This window comes from Oncorhynchus keta, unplaced genomic scaffold (genome assembly GCF_023373465.1).
Source record: "Oncorhynchus keta strain PuntledgeMale-10-30-2019 unplaced genomic scaffold, Oket_V2 Un_contig_925_pilon_pilon, whole genome shotgun sequence".
Taxonomy (NCBI): Eukaryota; Metazoa; Chordata; class Actinopteri; order Salmoniformes; family Salmonidae; genus Oncorhynchus; species Oncorhynchus keta.
Window position 1 is genome coordinate 56,945 of NW_026290455.1, and position 24,150 is coordinate 81,094.

At 40.2% G+C, this 24,150-nt stretch overlaps 1 protein-coding gene across 1 annotated transcript; it reads left to right on the forward strand.

Annotated features, from left to right (window-relative positions):
* The first annotated feature begins 3,045 nt into the window (after nt 1–3,045).
* On the forward strand, nt 3,046–14,643 carry LOC127927062 (gastrula zinc finger protein XlCGF57.1-like). The gene is given in 4 exon segments (XM_052512704.1): nt 3,046–3,549; nt 13,151–14,142; nt 14,144–14,563; nt 14,566–14,643. Coding segments are annotated over 4 exon segments (1,764 nt in total). The 5' UTR covers nt 3,046–3,275.
* Nucleotides 14,644–24,150: the final 9,507 nt, after the last annotated feature.

Genomic DNA, 24,150 nt, shown 5'->3' on the forward strand with positions numbered 1-24,150 from the left:
TTAAGCCAGTGCTTTTCCATGGATCACAATTTATTTTGACACGTTTTTCTGTATTGGAGATGAGTTTTGTTTGGACTCGTTCTAAGGGGACAAGAGTTCTAGAAGGTAGTGAGTTTTAGGAAGACAAGAGTTCTAGAAGATAGTGAGTTTTAGAAGACGAGAGTTCTAGAAGCTAGTGAGTTTTAGGAAGATGAGAGTTCTAGAAGCTAGTGGGTTTTAGGAAGATGAGAGTTCTAGCAGCCAGTGAGTTTTAGAAGACGAGAGTTCTGGAAGCTAGTGAGTTTTAGGAAGATGAGAGTTCTAGCAGCCAGTGAGTTTTAGGAAGATGAGAGTTCTAGAAGCTAGTGAGTTTTAGGAAGAGTTCTAGAAGAGTGAGTTCTAGAAGCTAGTGAGTTTTAGGAAGAAGAGTTCTAGAAGAGTGAGTTTTAGAGTTCTAGAAGCTAGTGAGTTTTAGGAAGATGAGAGTTCTAGAAGCTAGTGAGTTTTAGGAAGACGAGAGTTCTAGAAGCTAGTGAGTTTTAGGAAGATGAGAGTTCTAGAAGCTAGTGTGTTTTTAGGAAGACGGGAGTTCTAGAAGCTTGTGGGGAAAAATATATGTATTTTCTTGTTTTTAATTGTTGACAGCCAGTCTACACCATGTTTATATTGTAGAAGGTGAAGCACTGTAGTTGATTATTATGTGAAATGGAAGTTGTTTTCTTTTGGTGGTAAGCAAACTTGTCCAACAAAATTATAGGACATAAACTCAGCAAAAAAAGAAACATCCTCTCACCATCAACTGCATTTATTTTCAGCAAACTTAACATGTGTAAATATTTGTATGAACATAAGATTCAACAACTGATACAAACTGAACAAGATCCTCAGACATGTGACTAACAGAAATAGAATAATATGTCCATGAACAAAGAGGGGGTCAAAATCAAAAGTAACAGTCAGTATCTGGTGTGGCCACCAGCAGCATTAAGTACTGTAGTGCATCTCCTCCTCATGGATTGCACCAGATTTTCCAGTTCTTGCTGTGAGATGTTACCCCACTCTTCCACCAAGGCACCTGCAAGTTCCCAGACATTTCTGGGGGGAATGGGGAATGGCCCTAGCCCTCACCCTCCAATCGAACAGGTCCCAGGCGTGCTCAATGGGATTGAGATCCGGGCACTTCGCTGGCCATGGCAGAACACTGACATTCCTGTCTTGCAGGAAATCATGCACAGAACGAGCAGTATGGCTGGTGGCATTGTCATGTCAGGATGACTGGCAGAGATGCAAGGAAAAAGCCATATCTCAGACTGGCCAATAAAGAGAAAAGTTTAAGATGGGCAAAATAACAGACACTGGACAGAGGAACTCTGCCTAGAAGGCCAGCATCCCGGAGGCTCCTCTTCACTGTTGACGTTGAGACTGGTGTTTTGCGGGTACTATTTCATGATGCTGCCAGTTGAGGACTTATGTTTCTCAAAAAAAGTTAACGGGTCTGAATACTCTCCAAAATATATGACCAAGTGGGAAGTGGAAACGTCAGCCCAGCCACAATCCTAGAGGTTCACTGATGATCAACCTCCTCCTTCACATCTGACTCCTGATGATCAACCTCCTCCTTCACATCTGACTCCTGATGATCAACCTCCTCCTTCACATCTGACTCCTGATGATCATCTGACTCCTGATGATCCTCCTTCACATCTGACTCCTGATGATCAACCTCCTCCTTCACATCACTCACTCCTGATGATCAACCTCCTCCTTTCTGACATCTGACTCCTGATGATCAACCTCCTCCTTCACATCTGACTCCTGATGATCAACCTCCTCCTTCAACCTCCTCCACATCTGACTCCAGTGATCAATCCAGACTCCTGATGATCAACCTTCCTCACATTCTCCTGATGGGGATCAATCCAGAGATGGGGGAACGATGGACGACGTCATCCAATAGGCCGTCATCACCACCACCACCCACAAGTTAATTGTCATTCAGGTTATCAATGGGAAGAGCATCAGCAATATGTCCTGTCTGGTAACTTGTCTCATTTAATGGATTTCAACTGGTAGGTGCACAGGGAGAAACCCCATTAAAACACTTTTGGAATTATTGAACTGTATCAATGTCTGTGGCCTGTGATGTTGGGATAAATGATAGTCCCTTATTATACAAGAGACTAAATTCACAAATTCTACAGCACAACGGCAGAGTCATGTCTTAAGTGTAAAACTAACAATGACTCAATAATCCTTCTGGGAATGTTATGACGTCATAAAGTTATGGGAGGAGTTAGAAAGTTGGCTGTCAGAAGTACAGTTATACAATGTAAAATGACTTTTGATCCGTCTGTCTGTATATTTCAAAACATGGAATATGAGGGTGTTGTGAGATACCTGATGGTTGGATGATACTTTTCTAATCAGTCATCTTAAATATTATAGTTCAAACCTGGAAATCAACCAATCCTCTGTTGTTAATTCAATAGAAAGGTAAAATGCTTTATTATCTAAAAGTTGAAAGTGACGGAGAGAAATAAAATGGTGCTGATGCGGGCGCGCGCAGCGGTCTAAGGCACTGCATCTCAGTGCTAGAGGCCTCACTACAGATCCTGGTTCAAATCCAGGCTGTGCCATAACAGGCAGTGTTTGGCAGTACCATAGGGCGCCGCACAACCGGCCCAACAGGGTTTTGCCGGGGTATGCAGTCATTGTAAATAAGAATTTGTTCTTAACTGACTTGCCTAAAGGATAAATATATTTAAAACATGTAGCTTCATTACACCGTAACACTGGCATACAAACTCAGAAGCACAGAGAAGATCATCCATATGACGTTGAGAAATACTGCATTGTGGGTAGTTTAGAAGATATCCGGAAAAAGGTTAATAAATAAATAAGTTAATAAACATAGCTGTTTGTACTTATAGGTAACCATATCGTGATTATAACTAGCTTACTAAGTAAAAATAATAATTTTAATCAACTCCACTCCAGTCAGCAGATGGCGATCTGGGAATTTAAGGCGATGCTGTTGGTGTGACGTATAATGTAGTGGACGGAACGCTTCTTTCAACAGCAGCAACAGTTAGTCAGACACCTCGGTAGCTTGATAGACAAATAGCCGAACCAATAAAGCTCTTTAGACGCTTTAGTGTATATTAGCCACTGTGTTTTATACCCACTTCTATCGTGTAGTTAGTTACCCGATTTAATTTCATATTTACGGTGTAGTTATTAGTCAGCTAGCGGGCTGGTTAAGTTAGCATTAGCCTAGCTAGCTAACATCTCCGACCATGCGGTCACTAAGCTGCTCCCCTGCTAAAGAAGAGCAGAATGTCACAGTAAAACAAGAAGTAGAGGGTGAAGCTGTTGCCGTGAAAGAAGAAGAGGAAGACGTTTCAGTGAAAGAAGAGGAAGACGCGTTCAGAGTGAAAAAGGAGGAGGATGTTACAGTAAAAGAAGAGGAAGGGAAAGAGGAGGATGCAGTTTTTGGAGTGGAGAAGGAAGGGGAGATTACTGTCACATTGAAAGATGAAGAGGTGGAGGTAGGAGATCTGATTAACACCAGTAAGTACCGCCTTAAATTTGTTTTTAATTTTGGATATTCGCAGTTGGCTGGTCAATACCTCTTCAACGGAGGGCCCTGGGAGGATGACTGATGTCTAGAATCAGACGACGTAGAGAGCAAGCTACCCCTTGTTTTCTTCGTTCCGTTTCCAAAAAGTGACTTAACATATATATTTGAGAATTGCTGACCGCAGACTGGGGAGCACTGCATGTAGTGATTTTCGTGTAGTGATGTTTTACTACACACCGTGCCCCCCAATAGTGCCATGTGAGATTTGGGTTGGCTACACCAAAGATTATGGATATAATGACAAGATGTCTCTCCGCCATAACAAGGGGAGTTGATGTCCACAAAGCGGCACTGCGGGTTGTCAAGCTCCTCCTATCCTGTCTTTGGATTGGTGGATTCATCTTTTTATTGTAATCTATTGTTTATATTCTATGAGGGTTCTTGTGGTCAACCGCCTGTATTCAATGGAGAGAGATGCTAAGCTACTAGCATGAATATGCATATCGATCTGGAGACAACTCATATAGTGTTTTAATCAAAGTTGTCGGTATGTCACGTGTCCACATAACAACTTAAGCATTACGAAACTTCCGTTGGTTCAAGTAAACTTCACGTAGCAAATAAGCCATTCATTTTGTTGTTGACCAAATTCAACACTTTACAAATTAAATTGATAATTGTTTCCACTTGGATACAACCTACTGTAGCCTACTGGCATGACCTAGAGAGATACAACCTACTGTAACCTACTGGCATGACCTAGAGAGATACAACCTACTGTAGCCTACTGGCATGACCTAGAGAGATACAACCTACTGTAGCCTACTGGCATGACCTAGAGAGATACAACCTACTGTAGCCTACTGGCATGACCTAGAGAGATACAACCTACTGTAGCCTACTGGCATGACCTAGAGAGATACAACCTACTGTAACCTACTGGCATGACCTAGAGAGATACAACCTACTGTAGCCTACTGGCATGACCTAGAGAGATACAACCTACTGTAGCCTACTGGCATGACCTAGAGAGATACAACCTACTGTAACCTACTGGCATGACCTAGAGAGATACAACCTACTGTAAGCCTACTGGCATGACCTAGAGAGATACAACCTACTGTAGCCTACTGGCATGACCTAGAGAGATACAACCTACTGTAACCTACTGGCATGACCTAGAGAGATACAACCTACTGTAACCTACTGGCATGACCTAGAGAGATACAACCTACTGTAGCCTACTGGCATGACCTAGAGAGATACAACCTACTGTAACCTACTGGCATGACCTAGAGAGATACAACCTACTGTAGTGTAACCTACTGGCATGATACAACCTGGCATTACCTAGAGATACAACCTACTGTAGCCTACTGGCATGACCTAGAGAGATACAACCTACTGAGAGCATTACCTAGAGAGTTACAACCTACTGTAGCCTACTGGCATGACCTAGAGATACAACCTACTGTAGCCTACTGGCATGACCTAGAGAGATACAACCTACTGTAGCCTACTGGCATGCCTAGAGAGATACAACCTACTGTAACCTACTGGCATGACCTAGAGAGATACAACCTACTGTAGTCTACTGGCATGACCTAGAGAGATTACAACCTACTGTAGCCTACTGGCATGACCTAGAGAGATACAACCTACTGTAACCTACTGGCATGACCTAGAGAGATACAACCTAAGCCTACTGGCATGACCTAGAGAGTTACAACCTACTGTAACCTACTGGCATTACCTAGAGATACACCTACTGTAGCCTACTGGCATGACCTAGAGAGATACAACCTACTGTAACCTACTGGCATGACCTAGAGAGATACAACCTACTGTATCCTACTGGCATGACCTAGAGAGATACAACCTACTGTAACCTACTGGCATGACCTAGAGAGTTACAAAGTTGTAATCCTACTGGATTTGACCTAGATAGATGTAATACTGGCATGACCTAAGGGCTAAAGTTGTAAAATCCTGGATTTTAAATGTATGTTCCTATCCACATGTGGGATCCCTCTCCTTTGTCGTCCCCTCTACACCAATAACAGACAACTACTGTGGGATCCCTCTCCTTTGTCTTCCTCCAGGATAACTAGTCTCAGAGTAATGTTAGTTCCCAGGATAACTAATGTTAGATCACAGAAAAACACAGCCATTTCCCAGCCAAAGATAGGATTCACAAAAAGTAGAAATAGAGATAAAATGAATCACTAACCTTTGATGATCTTCGTTAGATGACATTCATAGGACATCATGTTACACAATACATGTATGTTTTGTTCGATAATGTGCATATTTATATCCACAAATCTCAGCTTACATTGGTGCCATGTTCAGAAATGGCTCCAAAATATCCAGAGACATTTTAGAGAGCCACGCCAAATAACAGAAATACTCATCATAAACTTTGATGAAAGATACATGTTTTACATAGAATTAAAGATACACTTTTTAATGCAACCAATGTGTCAGATTTTTATTAAACTTTACGTGAAAAGCACACCATGCAATAATCTGAGACGGCACTCAGATATAACAAAATTTCTCCGCCATGTTGGAGTCAACAGAAATCCGAAATTACATCATAAATATTCACCTTACCTTTGATGATCTTCATCAGAATGCACTCCCAGGAATCCTAGTTCCACAATAAATGCTTGATTTGTTCCATAATGTCTGTTATTTATGTCCAATTAGCTACTTTGGTTAGCACGTCTGGTAAACATTTCCAAAGTCACGAAGTGCGTTCACTAAAACCTGACGTCCAAACGTTCCGTAACAGTCCATGGAGAATAAGAGCACCTCATCCCAGCTGCCCACTACACTGAGGCTAGGAAACACTGTCACCACCGATAACTCCACAATAATTGAGAATTTCAATAAGCATTTCTCTACGGCTGGTCGCAGATCGCAGATGTTCTGAAAGAGCTGCAAAAGCTGGACCCGTACAAATCAGCTGGGCTAGACAATCTGGACCCTGTCTTTCAAAAATTATTTGCCTCCATTGTGGCAACCCCTATTACTAGTCTGTTCATCCTCTCTTTCGTATCGTCCGAGATTCCTAAAGATTGGAAAGCTGCCGCGGTCATCCCCCTCTTCAAAGGGGGTGACACTCTAGACCCAAACTGTTAGACCTATATCCATCCTGCCCTGCCTTGCTAATGTCTTCGAAAGCCAAGTTAACAAACAGATCGCTAACCATTTTGAATCCCACCGTACCTTCTCCGCTGTGCAATCCGGTTTCCTAGCTGGTCACGGGTGCACCTCAGCCACGCTCAAAGTACTAAACGATATCATAACAGCCATCGATAAGACAGTACTGTGCAGCCGTCTTCATCGACATGGCCAAGGCTCTCGACTCTGTCAATCACCGTATTCTTATCGGCAGACTCAACAGCCTTGGTTTCTCAAATGACTGACTCGCCTGGTTTCACCAACTAACAAACCTCCAAACGAACTTCAATGCCATACAACACTCCTACTGTGACCTCCAACTGCTCTGAAACGCACGTAAAACTAAATGCATGCTCTAAAACGATCGCTGCCTGCACCCGCCCGACTAGCATCACTACTCTGGACGGTTTTGAATATGTGGACAACTACAAATACCTAGGTGTCTGGTTAGACTGTAAACTCTCCTTCCAGACTCAAAGTAAGCATCTCCAACCCAAAATTAAATCTAGAATCGGCTTCCTATTTCGCAACAAAGCCTCCTTCATTCACGCTGCCAAACATACCCTCGTAAAAAGGATCGGCGATGTCATTTACAAAATAGCCTCCAACACTCAGCAAACTGGATGCAGTCTATCATAGTGCCATCTGTTTGTCACTAAACCTCCTCATACCACCCACAACTGCCACCTGTATGCTCTTGTTGGCTGGCCCTAGCTACATATTTGTCGCCAAACACATTGGCTCCAGGTCATCTATAAGTCTTTGCTAGGTAAAGCCTTAACTCAGCTCACTGGTCACCATAGCAACACCCACCCGTAGCATGCGCTCCAGCAGGTATATCTCACTGGTCATCCCCAAAGCCAACACCTCATTTTGCCGCCTTTCCTTCCAGTTCTCTGCTGCCAATGACTGGAACGAATTGCAAAAATTGCTGAAGTTGGAGACTTATATCTCCCTCACTAACTTTAAGCATCAGCTATCTGAGCAGCTTACCGATCGCTGCAGCTGTACACAGCCCATCTGTAAATAGCCCATCCAACTGCCTACCTCATCCCCATGTTTTTATTAACTTTTTTGCTCTTTTGCACACCAGTATTTCTACTTGCACATCATCATCTGCACATCTATCACTCCAGTGTTAATTTGCTAAATTGTAATTACTTCGCTACTATGGCCTATTTATTGCCTTACCTCCGTACTCCATTTGCACACACTGTATATAGATTTTTCTATTGTGTTATTGACTGTACGTTTGTTTATCCCACGTGTAACTCTGTGTTGTTTGTTGTGCACTGCTTTGCTTTATCTTGGCCAGGTCGCAGTTGTAAATCAGAACTTGTTCTCAACTGGCCTACCTGGTTAAAACAGCCTTGGTTTCTACCTCGTTATAAACTTCTTAGGGCTGAGATCCTGTTAAAGAAATGGTCGGTTATCGGTGGTGATAGGTCAACTGACCTACATGGTTAAAAACTTCTTAGGTCTGAGATCCCGTTAACGGGATCGATATGACAACAGCCAGTGAAAATGCAGGGCGCCAAATTCAAAGCAACAGAAATCTCATAATTAAAAATCCTCAAACATACAATTATCTTATATAATTTTAAAGGTAATCTCGTTGTTAATCCCACCACATTGCCTGATTTCAAATAGGCTTTTCAGCGAAAGCACCACAAACGATTGTTAGGTCAGCACTAATTCACAGAAAAACACAGCAATTTTTCCAGCCAAAGTCACAAAAAGCAGAAATGGAGAGAGAATGAATTACTAACCTTTGATGATCTTCATCAGATAACTCATAGGACTTGATGTTACTCAATACATGTATGTTTTGTTCGATAAAGTTCATATTTATATAAAAAAAATCTCAGTATACGTTGGCGCGTTATGTTCAGTAGTTCCAAAAACATCCGGTGATTTTGCAGAGAGCCACAACAATTTACAGAAATACTCATTATATATGTTGATGAAAATACAAGTGTTATACATGGAAATATAGATAAACTTCTACTTAATGCAACCGCTGTGTCAGATTTCAAAAAAGCTTTACGGAAAAAGCAAACCATGCAATAATCTGAGTACGGCGCTCAGAGACCCAACCAGCCAAAAAGATATCTGCCATATTGTGCAGTCAACAGAAGTCAGAAATAACATTATAAATATTCACTTACCTTTGATGATCTTCATCAGAATGCACTCCCAGGAATCCCAGTTCCACAATAAATGTTTGATTTTTTCGAAAATGTCCATAATTTATTTCCAAATAGCTACTTTTGTTAGCGCGTTTGGTAAACAAATCAACACTCACGAAGCGCTTTCACTAGTTGCAGACGAAATGTCAAAAGTTCCATTGCAGTCCGTAGAAACATGTCAAACGATGAATAGAATACATCTTAAGGATGTTTTCCCCCATAACATTCAGAATACAATTGGAAAGCTACAAATCTTTGAATGCACGTAACCATTTTTGCTCCTGGCAGATATACTACATCCATAACTAGTGGTTTCCTCATTCACAGATATACTCAAACAAGTTTCCATGGTTACATCTAGTGGTTTCCTCATGACCAGATATACTATCATCCATAACTAGTGGTTTCCTCATTGGCAGATTTTATACTACATCCATAACTAGTGGTTTCCTCATTACATACATCATTCACAGATTTAGAAACTAGAGTGTTTTCTATCCAAATATACTAGCAATATGCATATATTAGCAACTGGGCAGGTTTACTTTAGGATTTTAGTCCATACTGCTGTGTAACAAGGGCCTATGGTTTCCTCATTGCAGGCCCTACATCCCTTCTATTTGTTCGTAATGGGCGTGAGTTGGCCCTATACTACATCCATAACTAGTGGTTTTGTTCCCTTCGTGAGTTGGGTTTGTTCCTTCGTTCACGCTTGTACATCCATAACTAGTCCCTTATTTTCCGGTCATATGAGGTCTTGGATAGATATACTCCTATTTAAATATTCTGAGTGTTATGGATTCCTCCTATATAAAAAATACCTTCAATGGATTTCATTTACCAGTTCTTATATATCAATACCTAATAACTCTTCTATTGTTATTAGTTAGTCACATAGTAGTCATCTATGGAAACTAGTATTGGATATATTTTTGACTCTCCTAAAAATAATTATTGTCCACACAATGAAATATTCTTTATGCAACAACATCAAAGTTTAACCTTCATTTTACTCAGGTAAAGACAGTTAAGCCGTGCTTGCCTCCACATCCGCAACAAATTGACGTTATCAAAGTTTCAAGCTTTTTATTAAAGTCGTTAGTCTGTTTGTCATACAGATTATTACTTTTCAATGTTAGAGAGTGTTCCTGATGGATAGGCTACATCAACAAGCTATTTTCCTATATTCAGATCAATAGGTTGGGCCAAAACTTGGAAAATGCTTTACTGGTTTAACAGAGAGGTTGACTGCGATGACAAATCAATAATTTGTGGTTTATTAGTGGTATGCCAGAATACAAATCTTTGTCACCATAAACTTTATTTGCGTTAACACTTTAAAAATATTGATTGTCCAGCAAAATTATAGTTAACCAAACATTTACCTTTAAATGCTCATATAATGGTCACTTCAGTTCAGTGAGTATGTCTCAGTTTTTCCTAAGATGGATTCCACTATTCCAATCCTAATAAACATTCAGAATCACATCTGTATGATGTCTCTAAAACTTTGCTTCACCATTTTTGTCTGTGATATACTACATCCATAACTAGTGGTTTCTCATGTTTACCAGATATACTACATCCATAAATTTACCTATCCAGATATATTCTCCATATGAACTAGTGGTTTGTCATTGACCAGATATACTAAATCCATAATCTCTAGTGTTCTCTTTATATACCTCATTTTACAGGGATATACAAGTTTCATCCATAACTAGTGGTTTCCTGTAATTTCACACTGACACTGCCCTAACTGCTTCAATGCCTCTTCTCGGGGACCAATATGCTTCAATCTTCCTTAACTGATATACTTAGTTAAATGTCCTACCAACCCTTCTAAATGGTTGTTTCTTTGTATACTCCTCTGCTTAGACCTAATCTTAGACCAGATGTAAATGGAAGCTTCTATATTCTAAGGTCTAGGTCATGCATTACTAACTCCCATTCTTCTGCTTCTCCTGTTACTGTTGGCTGATTCTACTTAATGATACCAGCTGGTTGTCTCTACCACTTGAATACCTAATGCCGTAGGTGGCATGTCAGCGTCACTGGGAAAGTCTATGATAGGTAAACACCTTCTGCTTCCCCCTGTCAATGTCCAGTTTTGCAGGTTTGGTCCATGGTTCCATGAGGACCGTGAATGCCCTTATTTTACTGTCCCCATAGCTGTGTCTGGATGGGAAGATTATTTTCTAAATATTTGTCACACCAGATATACGGCATCTATAACAGATTTTCCTCCATTAGCTGGAGGATTTACTTGCAATCCTTTCAGGTTACTAGTTCCAACGCTCTGAAACACTAGGCTGGCATCCCTCCGATGTCAACAACCAGAAGTATTCTTTAGTGCAATCACTTTAACCTATAACCAGGGTCACTTTCTGTTCAGTGAGAGTGTTAAATGCGTTTGCTCTCCAGATCGTTAATCTGGCCTAGTTGTCAAAGTTTCAAGCTTTTATTAAAGTCACTCTGTTTTTTGTTTATACACAGTCATTCAATTCAATGGTTCTACAGTTTCCTAATACATCAATAATGCTCAATCAATCCTTAATGCTTTAAGCTATGCCAGATAATATTGCAAAACTTTAAATGCGTTAACACTTCTAACAATATTGACTAAATAGCAAAAATAGTTCAATTACCTTAAATGCTCAGCCCCTTGGTCACTTTCCTGTAATTGGTATTCTCACAGCACTGCCCACGCTGATTTTCCTACCTGAATACGCTTCCACTCAGGTGTATGGACTCCTATATTGTAATCTGTCTCCTCTGTGTCCTTGTATTGCTAATCACATCTGTCCCCCTGATGTCTCACTGTGTGACCCTCTTTGTCTGTGATCACCAAGGTGTCATAAGACATGGTCTCTCCTATCCTGTGTTTCTGATGACCAGACATCATGTCTGGCAGACATTCAGTGGCTCTGTTCGGGTTCACCAAACTTGGTTCAACCTCAAGCTAACCTCAGATCGTGAGCAAAAATAAGTCCTTAGGACCAAAATGCTTATGTCTGCCGTGTTCTCAAATATCTCTTCTCCATGATCTAACGGTTGACAATCCCATTGTGTCCTCCTCCCAGAGCTGCTAAGACCAATATGGCGTGATCCTGGTACAACACCCTGTCGTTCTCAATAACATCTGGCGATGTCCTGTTCCTGTAGGTTCATGTCTCTGATCACAGAGGTGTCAAGACCCTGTTTCAAATATTGTTCTAGGTCTAACAAAAATATAGGCACTTGTCATCTCCCTCTGATGATTCTGCATATGAAGTCTGCTGTATGGCTGGGCTCCCTGCCTGTGCCATTAATCTCCCTTTACAACTTTTACAGGGGAACTGCCGCAGTTTCTGGTGTTCTAAACCCAGTTCTCACACTGACACTGCCCTCCTGCTCTCTCCACTGGCTTACCAGGGGACTGTAGATTACACTTACACTGAGTGCTTACACTGGGACGGTAGATTGCTTATTATGTCATCTTAGACCTGTGTCTAAATGGAAGCTTCTTATTCTAAATCTAGGTCATGCACTACTAACTCCCATTCTGCTGCTTCCGTGTTACTGCTGGCTGATTCTACTTAATGATACCAGCTGGTTGTTTCTACCACTTGAGGCGGCGTAGGTGGCTCTGTCAAGGCCGTACACCCAAACAAGGAGAAGTCTATGATCCAGGTATCTGGCCTCTGCTCCCTACCCTGAGGTTGTCCAGTTTCTGTCAAAAGGTGTGGTCCATGGTTCCATGAGGTCCGGAGTCAATGCCCTGTGTTGCTGTCCCCATTGCTTGATGGATGGGCAGATTATTTTCATCTCTAAAAGATTTCACACCAGAAATGGCTGTTCCACTGGATCCATAACTAGTGGTTTAAGTCATCTAGCATAAGGAGGAGTTAAATGTAAATGTAAATTGCCCTTGTGCCGCAATTTTAGAAAACAAAAAGGGGCCTGTATTGTAGACCAAAAGTCTTCTACCACACTGCTTAGAGTTTCAACAACATGAATAACTTATTTATAGTCTACAATCTTAGATGTTACTACTAATGTGAAAACAAGACAAAATATGACTTCTTGCTCATTTTAAGACAATCATTTTAACATTCATTACAGACATCAATTGTTGTACAACATCATGGCTACGCTGTTGGCATCACCTTTTACACTGGATTACCGCTGTTGTGGGCCTTTAATCATCTGTCTGACTTTATTGTTCACACAGGAGAGAGACGTGACGATCGTGGATCCTCTGGGGAGCCTCAACAACCTCATGATGCTGAGGAGACAGAGAAGAGTCTCTCCAGATCAGAACATCTCAATAAACACCCACAGAGACCCACAGGGAAGGGAACTTACTGCTGCTCTGACTGTGGGAAGAGATTCACATCATCAGGCATTAAAATTCATCAGAGAACACACACAGGAGAGAAATCTTATAGCTGTGGTCAATGTGGGAAGAGTTTTACTTCATTTGGCAATCTGACTCAACACCAAAGAACACACACAGGAGAGAAATCTCATAGTTGTGATCAATGTGGGAAGAGTTTTAGTCGATCTGGAGATCTGACAGTGCACAAGAGAATACACACAGGAGAGAAACCTTATAGCTGTGGTCAATGTGGGAGGAGTTTTAGTCGATCTGGAGATCTGACAGTGCACAAGAGAATACACACAGGAGAGAAATCTTATAGCTGTGATCAATGTGGGAAGAGATTTGCTACACCTGGCCACCTGACTCTACACCAGAGAACACACACAGGAGAGAATCCGTATAGCTGTGATCAATGTGGGAAGAGATTTGCTACACCTGGCCACCTGACTCTACACCAGAGAACACACACAGGAGAGAAACCTTATAGCTGTGATCAATGTGGGAAGAGTTTTAGTCGATCTGGAGATCTGACAGTGCACAAGAGAATACACACAGGAGAGAAACCTTATAGCTGTGGTCAGTGTGGGAAGAGATTTACTCAGTCACACAGCCTGATACACCACCAGAGAATACACACAGGAGAGAAACCTTATAGCTGTGATCAATGTGGGAAGAGATTTGCTACATCTGGCAACCTGACTCTACACCAGAGAACACACACAGGAGAGAAACCTTATAGCTGTGGTCAATGTGGGAGGAGTTTTAGTCGATCTGGAGATCTGACAGTGCACCAGAGAATACACACAGGAGAGAAACCTTATAGCTGTGATCAATGTGGGAAGGAGTTTTAGTCAATCTGGCAATCTGACTCTACACCAGAGAACACACACAGGAGAGAAACCTTATAGCTGTGGTCAATGTGGGAAGAGTTTTAGTCGATCTGGAGATCTGACAGTGCACAAGAGAATACACACAGGAGAGAAACCTTATAGCTGTGATCAATGTGGGAAGAGATTTGCTACATCTGGCAACCTGACTCTACACCAGAGAACACACACAGGAGAGAAACCTTATAGCTGTGATCAATGTGGGAAGAGTTTTAGTCGATCTGGAGATCTGACAGTGCACAAGAGAATACACACAGGAGAGAAACCTTATAGCTGTGATCAATGTGGGAAGAGATTTACTCAGTCACACAGCCTGATACTACATTGCTGTGATCAATGTGGGAAGAGTTTTAGTCGATCTGGAGATCTGACAGTGCACACCAGAGAATACACACAGGAGAGAAACCTTATAGCTGTGATCAATGTGGGAAGAGTTTTGTTCAATCTGCCATCTGACTCAACACCAGAGAAAACACACAGGATCTTGAAACACAGGATTGAAATCTCATAGCTGTGACCAGAGATAATCTGATAAAAGATCTCTGATCAAATATTAGAAAATACATACATGAAGTAGTTGTTTCATGATTTCAATGAATTAATGTCACAATGTAGAATTTTTTAACATTGTAGTAGGAGTATTGTAATGATTTCACAATGTAGAAGCCTAAACGTGTGCCCACTTATGAATTGATATCAACATGTTATGGATATTAGCCTCATGGGGAAAAATCCAGGCTCTGAAATGGAAGAGTACTATTTATGTGATTTAACAAACAACAAACAACAGCTAGCAATGCAGGTGTAGAAGCATGGTGTCTAGGAAAAACTCCCTAGAAAGGCCAAAACCTAGGAAGAAACCTAGAGAAGAACAAGGCTATGAGGGGTGGCCAGCCCTTTTCTGTCTGTGCCGGGTGGAGATTATAACAGAACATGGCCAAGATGTTCATAAATGACCAGCATGGTCAAATAATAATAATCACAGTAGTTGTCGAGGGTGCAACAGATCAACACCTCAGGAGTAAATGTCAGTTGGCTTTTCATAGCCGATCATTAAGAGTATCTCTTCCGTTCCTGCTGTCTCTAGAGAGTTGAAAACAGCAGGTTTGGGACAGGTAGCACATCCGGTGAACAGGTCAGGGTTCCATAGCCGCAGGCAGAACAGTTGAAACTGGAGCTGCAACACGGCCAGGTGGACTGGGGACAGCAAGGAGTCATCGTGCCAGGTAGTCCTGAGGCCTGGTCCTAGGGCTCAGGTCCTCCGAGAGTGAGAAAGAAAGAATTAGAGATAGCATACTTAAATTCACACAGGACACCGGATAAGACAGGAGAAGTACTCCAGATATATCAAACTGACCCTAGCCCCCTGACACACAAACTACTGCAGCATAAATACTGGAGGCTGAGACAGGAGGGGTCAGGAGACACTGTGGCCCCATCCGATGATACCCCCGGACAGGGCCAAACAGGAAGGATATAACCCCACCCACTTTGCCAAAGCACAGCCCTCACACCACTCGAGGGATATCTTCAACCACCAACTTTTTAAGTTTGTTGTGGGTTTTTCTTTTGTTTGCCTCTTCTTGGGCAGATTTAGTGGGTCTCATGGTGGGTGTCTTTTAGGTCGCAGTTGTTGTTACTAGTCAACTTTCAGTGGACACTGAGAGCAAAACGTCAACATTATGTTATTGTACTTTTATTGTATCAAATGGTTGTTTTATGTAACAGAATAGAGGGTTCTTAGAACTATTGTCTGTGTGTTCTACTGAGGCCTCTGGGAGAAAACACTGACAGGAGATTTACAACGTCTTTTGGGTGATTAAAACCTAAAGATTAAAACATCATAACTTCCAGATTATGAGTTAATGTTTCTGTTCTATATGTTACCAGGGAGAGATGACCTCAGGGCCAGACCCTGGTTTCTACACAGAGTACTGTTTTTACAGCAGATACTGTCTGCTGAGAATTATAAGTATCTTTCATAAAAATCTTTACCTTGTGACCCGTTCTATACATCTGTTGTTGGTCATGTAGGTTGAAAGGAGTGTATCTTAGCTATAAAAGACCTTTGTACTTTTGTCTCGTGGCTCTCAACTAATCATCTGGGGGTGATTTGTTGACCAGCCAATATTATTGTAGAGCACTCAATTGATTCACTTCATATGTGTGTGTTGTATTGACCTGCTCCCTTATTAATAAGTGAATAAAGATTTAGTTTAAGAATAAATATGACTTGTGTGACAAGTTTGTTTCTCATTTGATATTAAAGAAATTAACAACCACATTTGGCAATGTGAATCTTGACTTGGTGACCTCTCCTGACGACCTGGGTAAATCGTCCTCGAGGGATCCCTCAAACTTGGAATCTCATGGAGACCACACTTCGGGAACGGAGCAGATGGACCCACCTTAGACCTGAGAGGCAGCGAGCAGATTCTATACACCTAGTTTTTTTTTAAGTGAGTTTTTAGAAAATCCTTGTAGGCTCTGAGTGTGTATTCCTATGTGAGGGGGCACCTTGGAGGCGTAAACAGGGCCAAGTCAGCATCTGAGTGTGTACTCCTGTGTGGGGGTGTAAACAGGGCCCAGTCAGGAGGCTCGGAGTGTGTACTCCTGTGTGGGGGTGTAAACAGGGCCCAGTCAGGAGGCTCGGAGTGTGTATTCCTGTGTGGAGGTGTAAACAGGGCCCAGTCAGGAGGCTCTGAGTATAAATGTATGAGTTGCATTATCCTAGGAACTAACCATGAGATAGAAATGTGAAAATATTCCTGCAGGTAAAAATATTGTTGAAAAACTAATTGATTAGGTATGTTTGGGAATAGTATTGTGTGACTGATATGAGAGTTGTGTGAATGTGGAAATGAGTCTTAATCTGACGGTTGTCGCAAGTCGCTGAGAATTTCTTACGTTTTATATGGATTCTGTGAATATGAAAATATGATGAATTGTATGTGGGTATATTGATTACTAGAGATTTGATGAAGTATTACTGGCATAATCATTAGATACAATTTAAACAACCCATATGTAGATGAACGTAGGTTTTGCGTTGGTATCTTTAATGGATAATTTGATAAAGATGAGGTTTAAGCATTATTAAACAGTCTACAAAGTCTGGGCAGTTATCCCAGAAACTGATGGGAGTGTGTCCATTTTAGGATAAGTTATCCTAACGAGGTGACTATAAAACGCTAACTGGATTTTCTCCATCCCGGTACTACAATTGAAATAAAACTGCCCTTAAGGCCTGAAAATTCAGGGGGTGGTGTCTTCCCAGTATGAGAGGAGTTGCTATTGCAACAGTATAGCTTCCATCCCTCTCCTCGCCCCGACCTGGGCTCGAACCAGGGATCCTCTGCACACATCAACAACAGCCAACCTCAAGGCATCGTTTCCCATCACTCCACAAAAGCCACGACCTACTTCAAGGTCTCAGAGCGAGTGACGTCACCGATTGAAACACTAACTGGCTAGCCATTTCACATCGGTTACACTATATTTAATGAATACACATTTTTCCATAAAGTTAGAGTGAACCAAGGTGGCCGACGAACTGTTGATGTTGAAGAAGCGTCCCGTCCACTATATTATACGTCACAGTGGCAGAATCACCTGAAAGATGCACATCGCCATCTGCTGACTGGAGTCGGTATCGCAGTTGAGAAAATACTTTCAGACAAAAAGCTGAAAAGCGACTGCCCCTAAAAATCAACGACTCCCTTTGAAAAAGGGCTATGTGTCATCAGAAACATTTATCATTGTGTAAAAATGTACTACAAAGTGTAGCTAAATATAATATCTTTGGTCAGACACCCTCAGCACGTGACGTCCAAGGACTTCGATTTATGGGGCGATATCAGGCCTGTCTGTTGTGGCCGCTATTTCACCCCATAATAGTCATCCCAAATTGGGCTGTGTATAACTATGTAAATGTCTCTCGGACAAGGTGACTTTCATCAATATACACTCTAAAAGGTAAAGGTTCCTGCAGTATCCTTTAGGGTTCTTCAATTTGAAACTGTGGGGGAACCCCTAAAAGTTATTTGAAAAACCTTTTCAAATAAAGTTCTTTGAAGAACCCCTTATCATGGTTCCTCAAAGAACCTTTTGGGGTTTATTTTTTAATTCCCTGTCCACCCTCCCTCCATTATAAAAACATATTATAATAATATTGACAATATTGACTTAAATAATTGTTTATTTAGTGGCACAACAAATGTGAATTAACATTTACAAAACTATTTACCAAACAAAACACATGACAAAATTGCAACATTTCTGCAGACATGTCAGACCATAATAAATAATACATTTACCTCATATAGTGCTTTTCATGACATTTAAAAAATATATAAAAATAATGATGTACAATAAAAACAACATACATTAAAAATGAATCATAGGTAAACTAACAACATTGTAGACTTGATGCTAAATACAGATTTTTCAGCTTTAGTGTGTATATCATATTCACTTAGTTATGTTAGGAAGTTTGCCATCTTTATGACCGGCCCTGGTAACTTCACCCAACTTCTCTTATCCCCAGAACACAGTAACTTAATAACATAAGTGTTTTTCTGACATTTTTGGGAAATTTAAGGGAAAAAAAAAAAAAATACAGCCGAAGCAGAGCCCCAAGTCCCATGGAGACGTCCTCGAGGGCGTGGATGTTCTCCCCATCAAAGGCCAGCGGGATTTCACTCTCATGGTGAAATGGATTTCCACCGATGTGCAGTAAAGGAGTGATCCACATCATCCATGTTTATTTACATTAGTACAAATTGTCCACATACAATTAACAAAGACCATAACAAATGTTCAGCTGTAGTTTATATAAGCATACACAAACATTTGTTTTTGATATTATGAAGGTAATTTATGTACGGACATTTAAAGGCCCCACATCTCTTTAGATTGCTTATGCATAATTGGTGGCTTGGTCTCCAGTCCAAAGCATTGCCCATCCTGTTAATCTGAACCAAAATACATGGAAAGGGAAGGAATGAGAGCAAATCACATTTAGGTGCCAGGTGTAACTGAGGTCATAAATGCTCCATATCCATTACTTTGAGTTTTATATAATATTGTCTAAAACAAACTGATTAATATTTAGTAAGTTCAAACAGAAACTTAACTGAAAGACTGAGCATTTCCAAAAGGAAATGTCATTGATTCAAATATTAAAATTGGGATGCAACATCCAATACAAATTATAAACTTGTTTTACTCCATTGTTTGTTAAATGTTCTCCAGTTTCCATACTCCATTGTTTGTTGTTAAATCAAGAAAACCCCCAAAAACTAAATGTTACATGAATTGGAAAAAATATCAAAAGCAAATGTGATTGGTGAGGCATGGAATAATAAAACATATATTTGTCAGGCTGAATGTTTGAAATATGAGGTGATTTGAGTCATGCTTCTTCAGTAGTGGAACAAAGACAATTAGCACTTGAATGTTGTCAATAAATACTGGAGTGATGTCAGATTGTTAATAACATTGATTATAGGTGTATAAGCTGCAAGTACGTTGAAATTAAGTTATGAAAAAAGACCTGAAAATATATATTTTATAAACAATACAAAACATACAAACATTAACATCACACCTGATCTTTTTGTTAAATCACATAAATAGAACTCATTCAATTCAGAGCCTGGATTCTTAACTATAGTAACCGGAAGATATTCCAGAAAACCATCATTGGTTATTCATTATTAGTATGTTATATTATTGTAATTATTATTTCTAGACATATTCAGAGCAAAATCAACCCAACTTAACCTTTTTAACTTGTTGTCGCATCCAAACTTGTCACATCGTTTTCAGTTGTACAGGGAAGTTCCCGGAAAAAGTACTACAGCAACATCGGAGGTTCATCGATGAAACCACCTTCTAACAAGTTGAATCAAGAACCTTTTGGGGCAGTTTTACATTGACCAAGAACATCATTAGAATATCCTACTACAATCCAGTTACAACATTTTTACATTGTGACATCATTAGAATACTCCTACTGCTGAACATTCTACATTGTGACATCATTAGAATACTCCTACTACAATGTTACAACATTCTACATTGTGACATCATTAGAATACTCCTACAGTACAGAGGTGATACGGTGAACATTCTGACATTGTGACATCATTAGAATACTCCTACTACATTTAATGAGTACAACATTTAAAACATTGTAGCACATCATTAGCATATTAAATACAACATTAGGCTACATTTACATTTGACATCAGTGGAACAGTCACATATTACATAGTTACTAAATCTTTAGGGGGTGAGAGGGACTTACAAATTGGTGCATTCACCTTATGACAGTGGAACAGTCAATTTACAATAGTGCATCTAAATCTTGGGGGTGAGACGAAAACCAATAGTAGAATGTATAACGTCTATGATGAAACATCCTGATATGTGGTTCTTCCTTTCAAAGGTGTCATACTGCGGTACACCTTGCGTGCTGCTCCAGCATTCTGTGGCACGTCATTCAATTCTCAGCCATTCTTTCTGTTACTGTTTGACCACCAGAGGGCATATTTGAGAAGCATTTGATAGTATCCCGTATTGGCATTACCAGAGAATTTCAAACCTTTCTTGTAATAACATAGTATATGGGATTGATTTTAAGAAATTTGGCCAAATTAATTTGATTCATATTATGGTGTTTCCATTCAGAGAAATGGAAGAAAAACGAAACCCAGGATTAGGGTTTCTGTTAGGATGGAATGGAAAATACGGCGCTGTCGGGAGTAGGCTTCAGGATTGGAGGATTCTAAATTGTTTGCCTTCATTAGACAACTTTGTTCCAGTATTTCTGTAAATCAGTGATATTTATTCCCATAGTAATTCGTTATGGATCCATAACTAAATCAACATCTGCATTTTAAACGAGTATTTTTTTTAAATCTTTATTTTAACGAAATGTGTTTATTTGTTTATTAGGATACTGTGCCGTCCACAATACATACTGTAGTAAACATGGGAAAGTGCCTAATTCCTTACATATGGGAGAGCAGGCAATGTCTGTAATACAGAATGCAGGGCATGCGGGAGGCCAGTGTTATTTCATAGTTCTGATGTCTTCACTATTTCTACAATGTAGAAAATAAATAAATATCCTGGGATGAGTAGGTGTACAAACTTTTACAAACTTTTTTTGACTGGTACTTGCTTTAGTGTAGAACAGAACAATATGTTGCTTTTTTAATTAATATTATGGTGTTTCTACTCCATGAAACATCCTCTGTTTTTCCGTTAGTGTAGAACAGAAAATATAGCGCTGTACAACGTGACGCTCATAAATTCAGAGCATTGTCAGTTTGTAAATTCAGACCGTTTTGCTCTCGGAGCGCACACTGGACGTTCGGGCCGAGGTGTAGGGTTGATTTGAGCGTTCTGGCCTTACAATGGCCATCACGCTGGATAGCTAATTCCAGACACAAATGAGACCACTCTGACCATTTTACTCGCCCTAGCAGAGCTGCTTAGGCAGTGTTTGTGTTAACCAGAGCGTTGGTGACTGTAAATGTGCTGCTGGAAACAATTTAATTACGCGGTTTTTCCTACATTTACTGACACTGGCCAAATTCAACGGGTGTTGAGCGCTCGTAAAGTAATTATTCTGCACTCTGGTTTTTATTTTTAACGTTATTTTCTGATTTTAAAAAAAATAGTTAATTGCATTCTACATTGTGACATCAGTTTTTAATATGCATCCGCCATGGACCAGTTTCATAATATGACCATATGTCCCATTGCTTGCTGTCGATTTGAAGTAATCGCGAAAAAAAACATTCTTTTTTTTTTTTTTTTACTACAATGTTACAACATTCTACATTGTGAAAATATTTCATTGATATCATGAAACAACTCCATGTATGTTTGACTAGATATATTTTATCAGAGTATCTCTTGTCACATTGATCACAGCCATAAGGTTTCTCTCCAGTGTGTATTCGCTGGTGTGATGTCAAGTTGATTGGCTTAGTAAAACTCTTCCCACATTGATCACAGCCAAAAGATTTCTCTCCAGTGTGAATTTTTCTGATGTATTTTAAGGTCTACTGAAGAGGTGAATCTCTTCCTACAGTCAGAGCAGAAGTGAAGATTCTCTCCAGTGTGTATTCTCAGGTGTAGTTTAAGTGAATCTGATTTTAAGTAACTCTTCCCACATTCAGAGCGGTGGTGAGGTTTCTCTCCTGTGTGTACTGTGTCCTGTGTGTACTCGCTGGTGTATTCTCTTATGTAGTTTAAGTGAATCTGATCTTGAGTAACTCTTCCCACATTCAGAGCAGTGGTGAGATTTCTTCCCTGTGGGTCTCTGCTGGTGTTTCTTAAGGTGTCCTGATCGGGAGAGACTCTTCTCTGCCTTGTCAGCATCATGATGTTGTTCTCCTGGGTGAACAACAAAGTCAGACAGATGGTTAAAGGCTCAAAACAGCAGAACTCCACTGTTTATTTGAGTTAAAAAAGGTGATGCCCAGAGCGTACCCATGAAGTTGTACAACAATTGACGTCTGAAACAAGTTATTAAAGTTGCTGAAACTCTAAGCAATGTGCCAGACGACTTTTAGTCTCCAATTTTGGCCCCTTTCTGTGTTTCATAAAATTGCAGCACGAGGCCGGCGCACACACAATTTGGTTGCAGAAACTCCTCCCTGCTAATGAGGAAACCACTAGTTATGGATGTAGTATATCTGCTAATGAGGAAACCACTAGTTATGGATGTAGTATATCTGGTAATGAGGAAACCACTAGTTATGGATGTAGTATATCTGGTTGGAGCAAAAATGGTGAGCCAGATTTTAGTTTTTCACAATGTATTCTGAATATTACAGCTCACTATCATCGCAGATCAGGATGCTACTGAAGGAAACTCACATTAAGCTCTGTGTCTATTCACTAATTCACCACCGTGGGGGAAAACTCAGGGGAGGTCTCATAGGCTGACAGCAAAAATAGCCTCCATTTACAGGTTGAATATGAGTGCATTTCACACTATTTTTGGATTATAATTGTAAAGCTCGCTTGAATCTCCTGCTTAGTGTAATGTTTGTGGAAGTCTCAAAGTCTCAAATCAACTGCTTCATACTTAAAAAACACTTTAACCAGTAAAATACTCTTTAGCTAGCTTTTCCATCAGCCTGACAATGAGGGTTTGCAATGGCAAAAAAGTTACTTATAATTTTAATTTAGATAGAATGTAGATTAATCACAGACAATGATTTTGAGATACTATTATAAATTAAATGAAACTGTTCCACGAAAATGTGCATATGAAAACCATAACTGGCACGCAGATTGGTAGAAATGGTCAGATACATTTGCACTCCAAATGTAGGTTGCCGACTACTTGTGTTGCCTATTACCGGCAATGTCAGAATTTACAAAGGCCTCCAGGAGTAGGTGGTTCGGTTAGAGTCTTTTCTCTTCTGGTTAGACTATATTGATGCAATGGCATGAAAATAATCTGGTTGAATATTATACAATGACTTATCAACAGCTCTAACAATTTGACCTCCACAGGAAATCTACACTGGTCATTCTAGAATATACTATATATCCTAGAAACCTGGTTAAACTATCATTATGACCTCATAGATGAATTCTAGAATATACTATATAGCCTCGAAATTAAACTATAATTTTGACCTCATGGATGGCCAGTCTTTGTATTATTAGGGTCCTGATAGGGTACAACAGTTGAACTAAGCTCATGAGGCATGTGTTATATTCTTCAAGAGTCAATGACTATAAATAAATAATTTTTAAGTAAAAAAATGGATGTAGCATTGCAGATTTCCCATTTAACACCAAACATCAGTCCAACAACTGCAGAGTTTGTGCCTCTGTTTTTAAGACAGTACTTACTAGTGTTAATCAGGGTGGTTTCTCAAAACCATCTTAAGGCAAATTCATTGTTAGAACCATTGGACGCCTGAATAT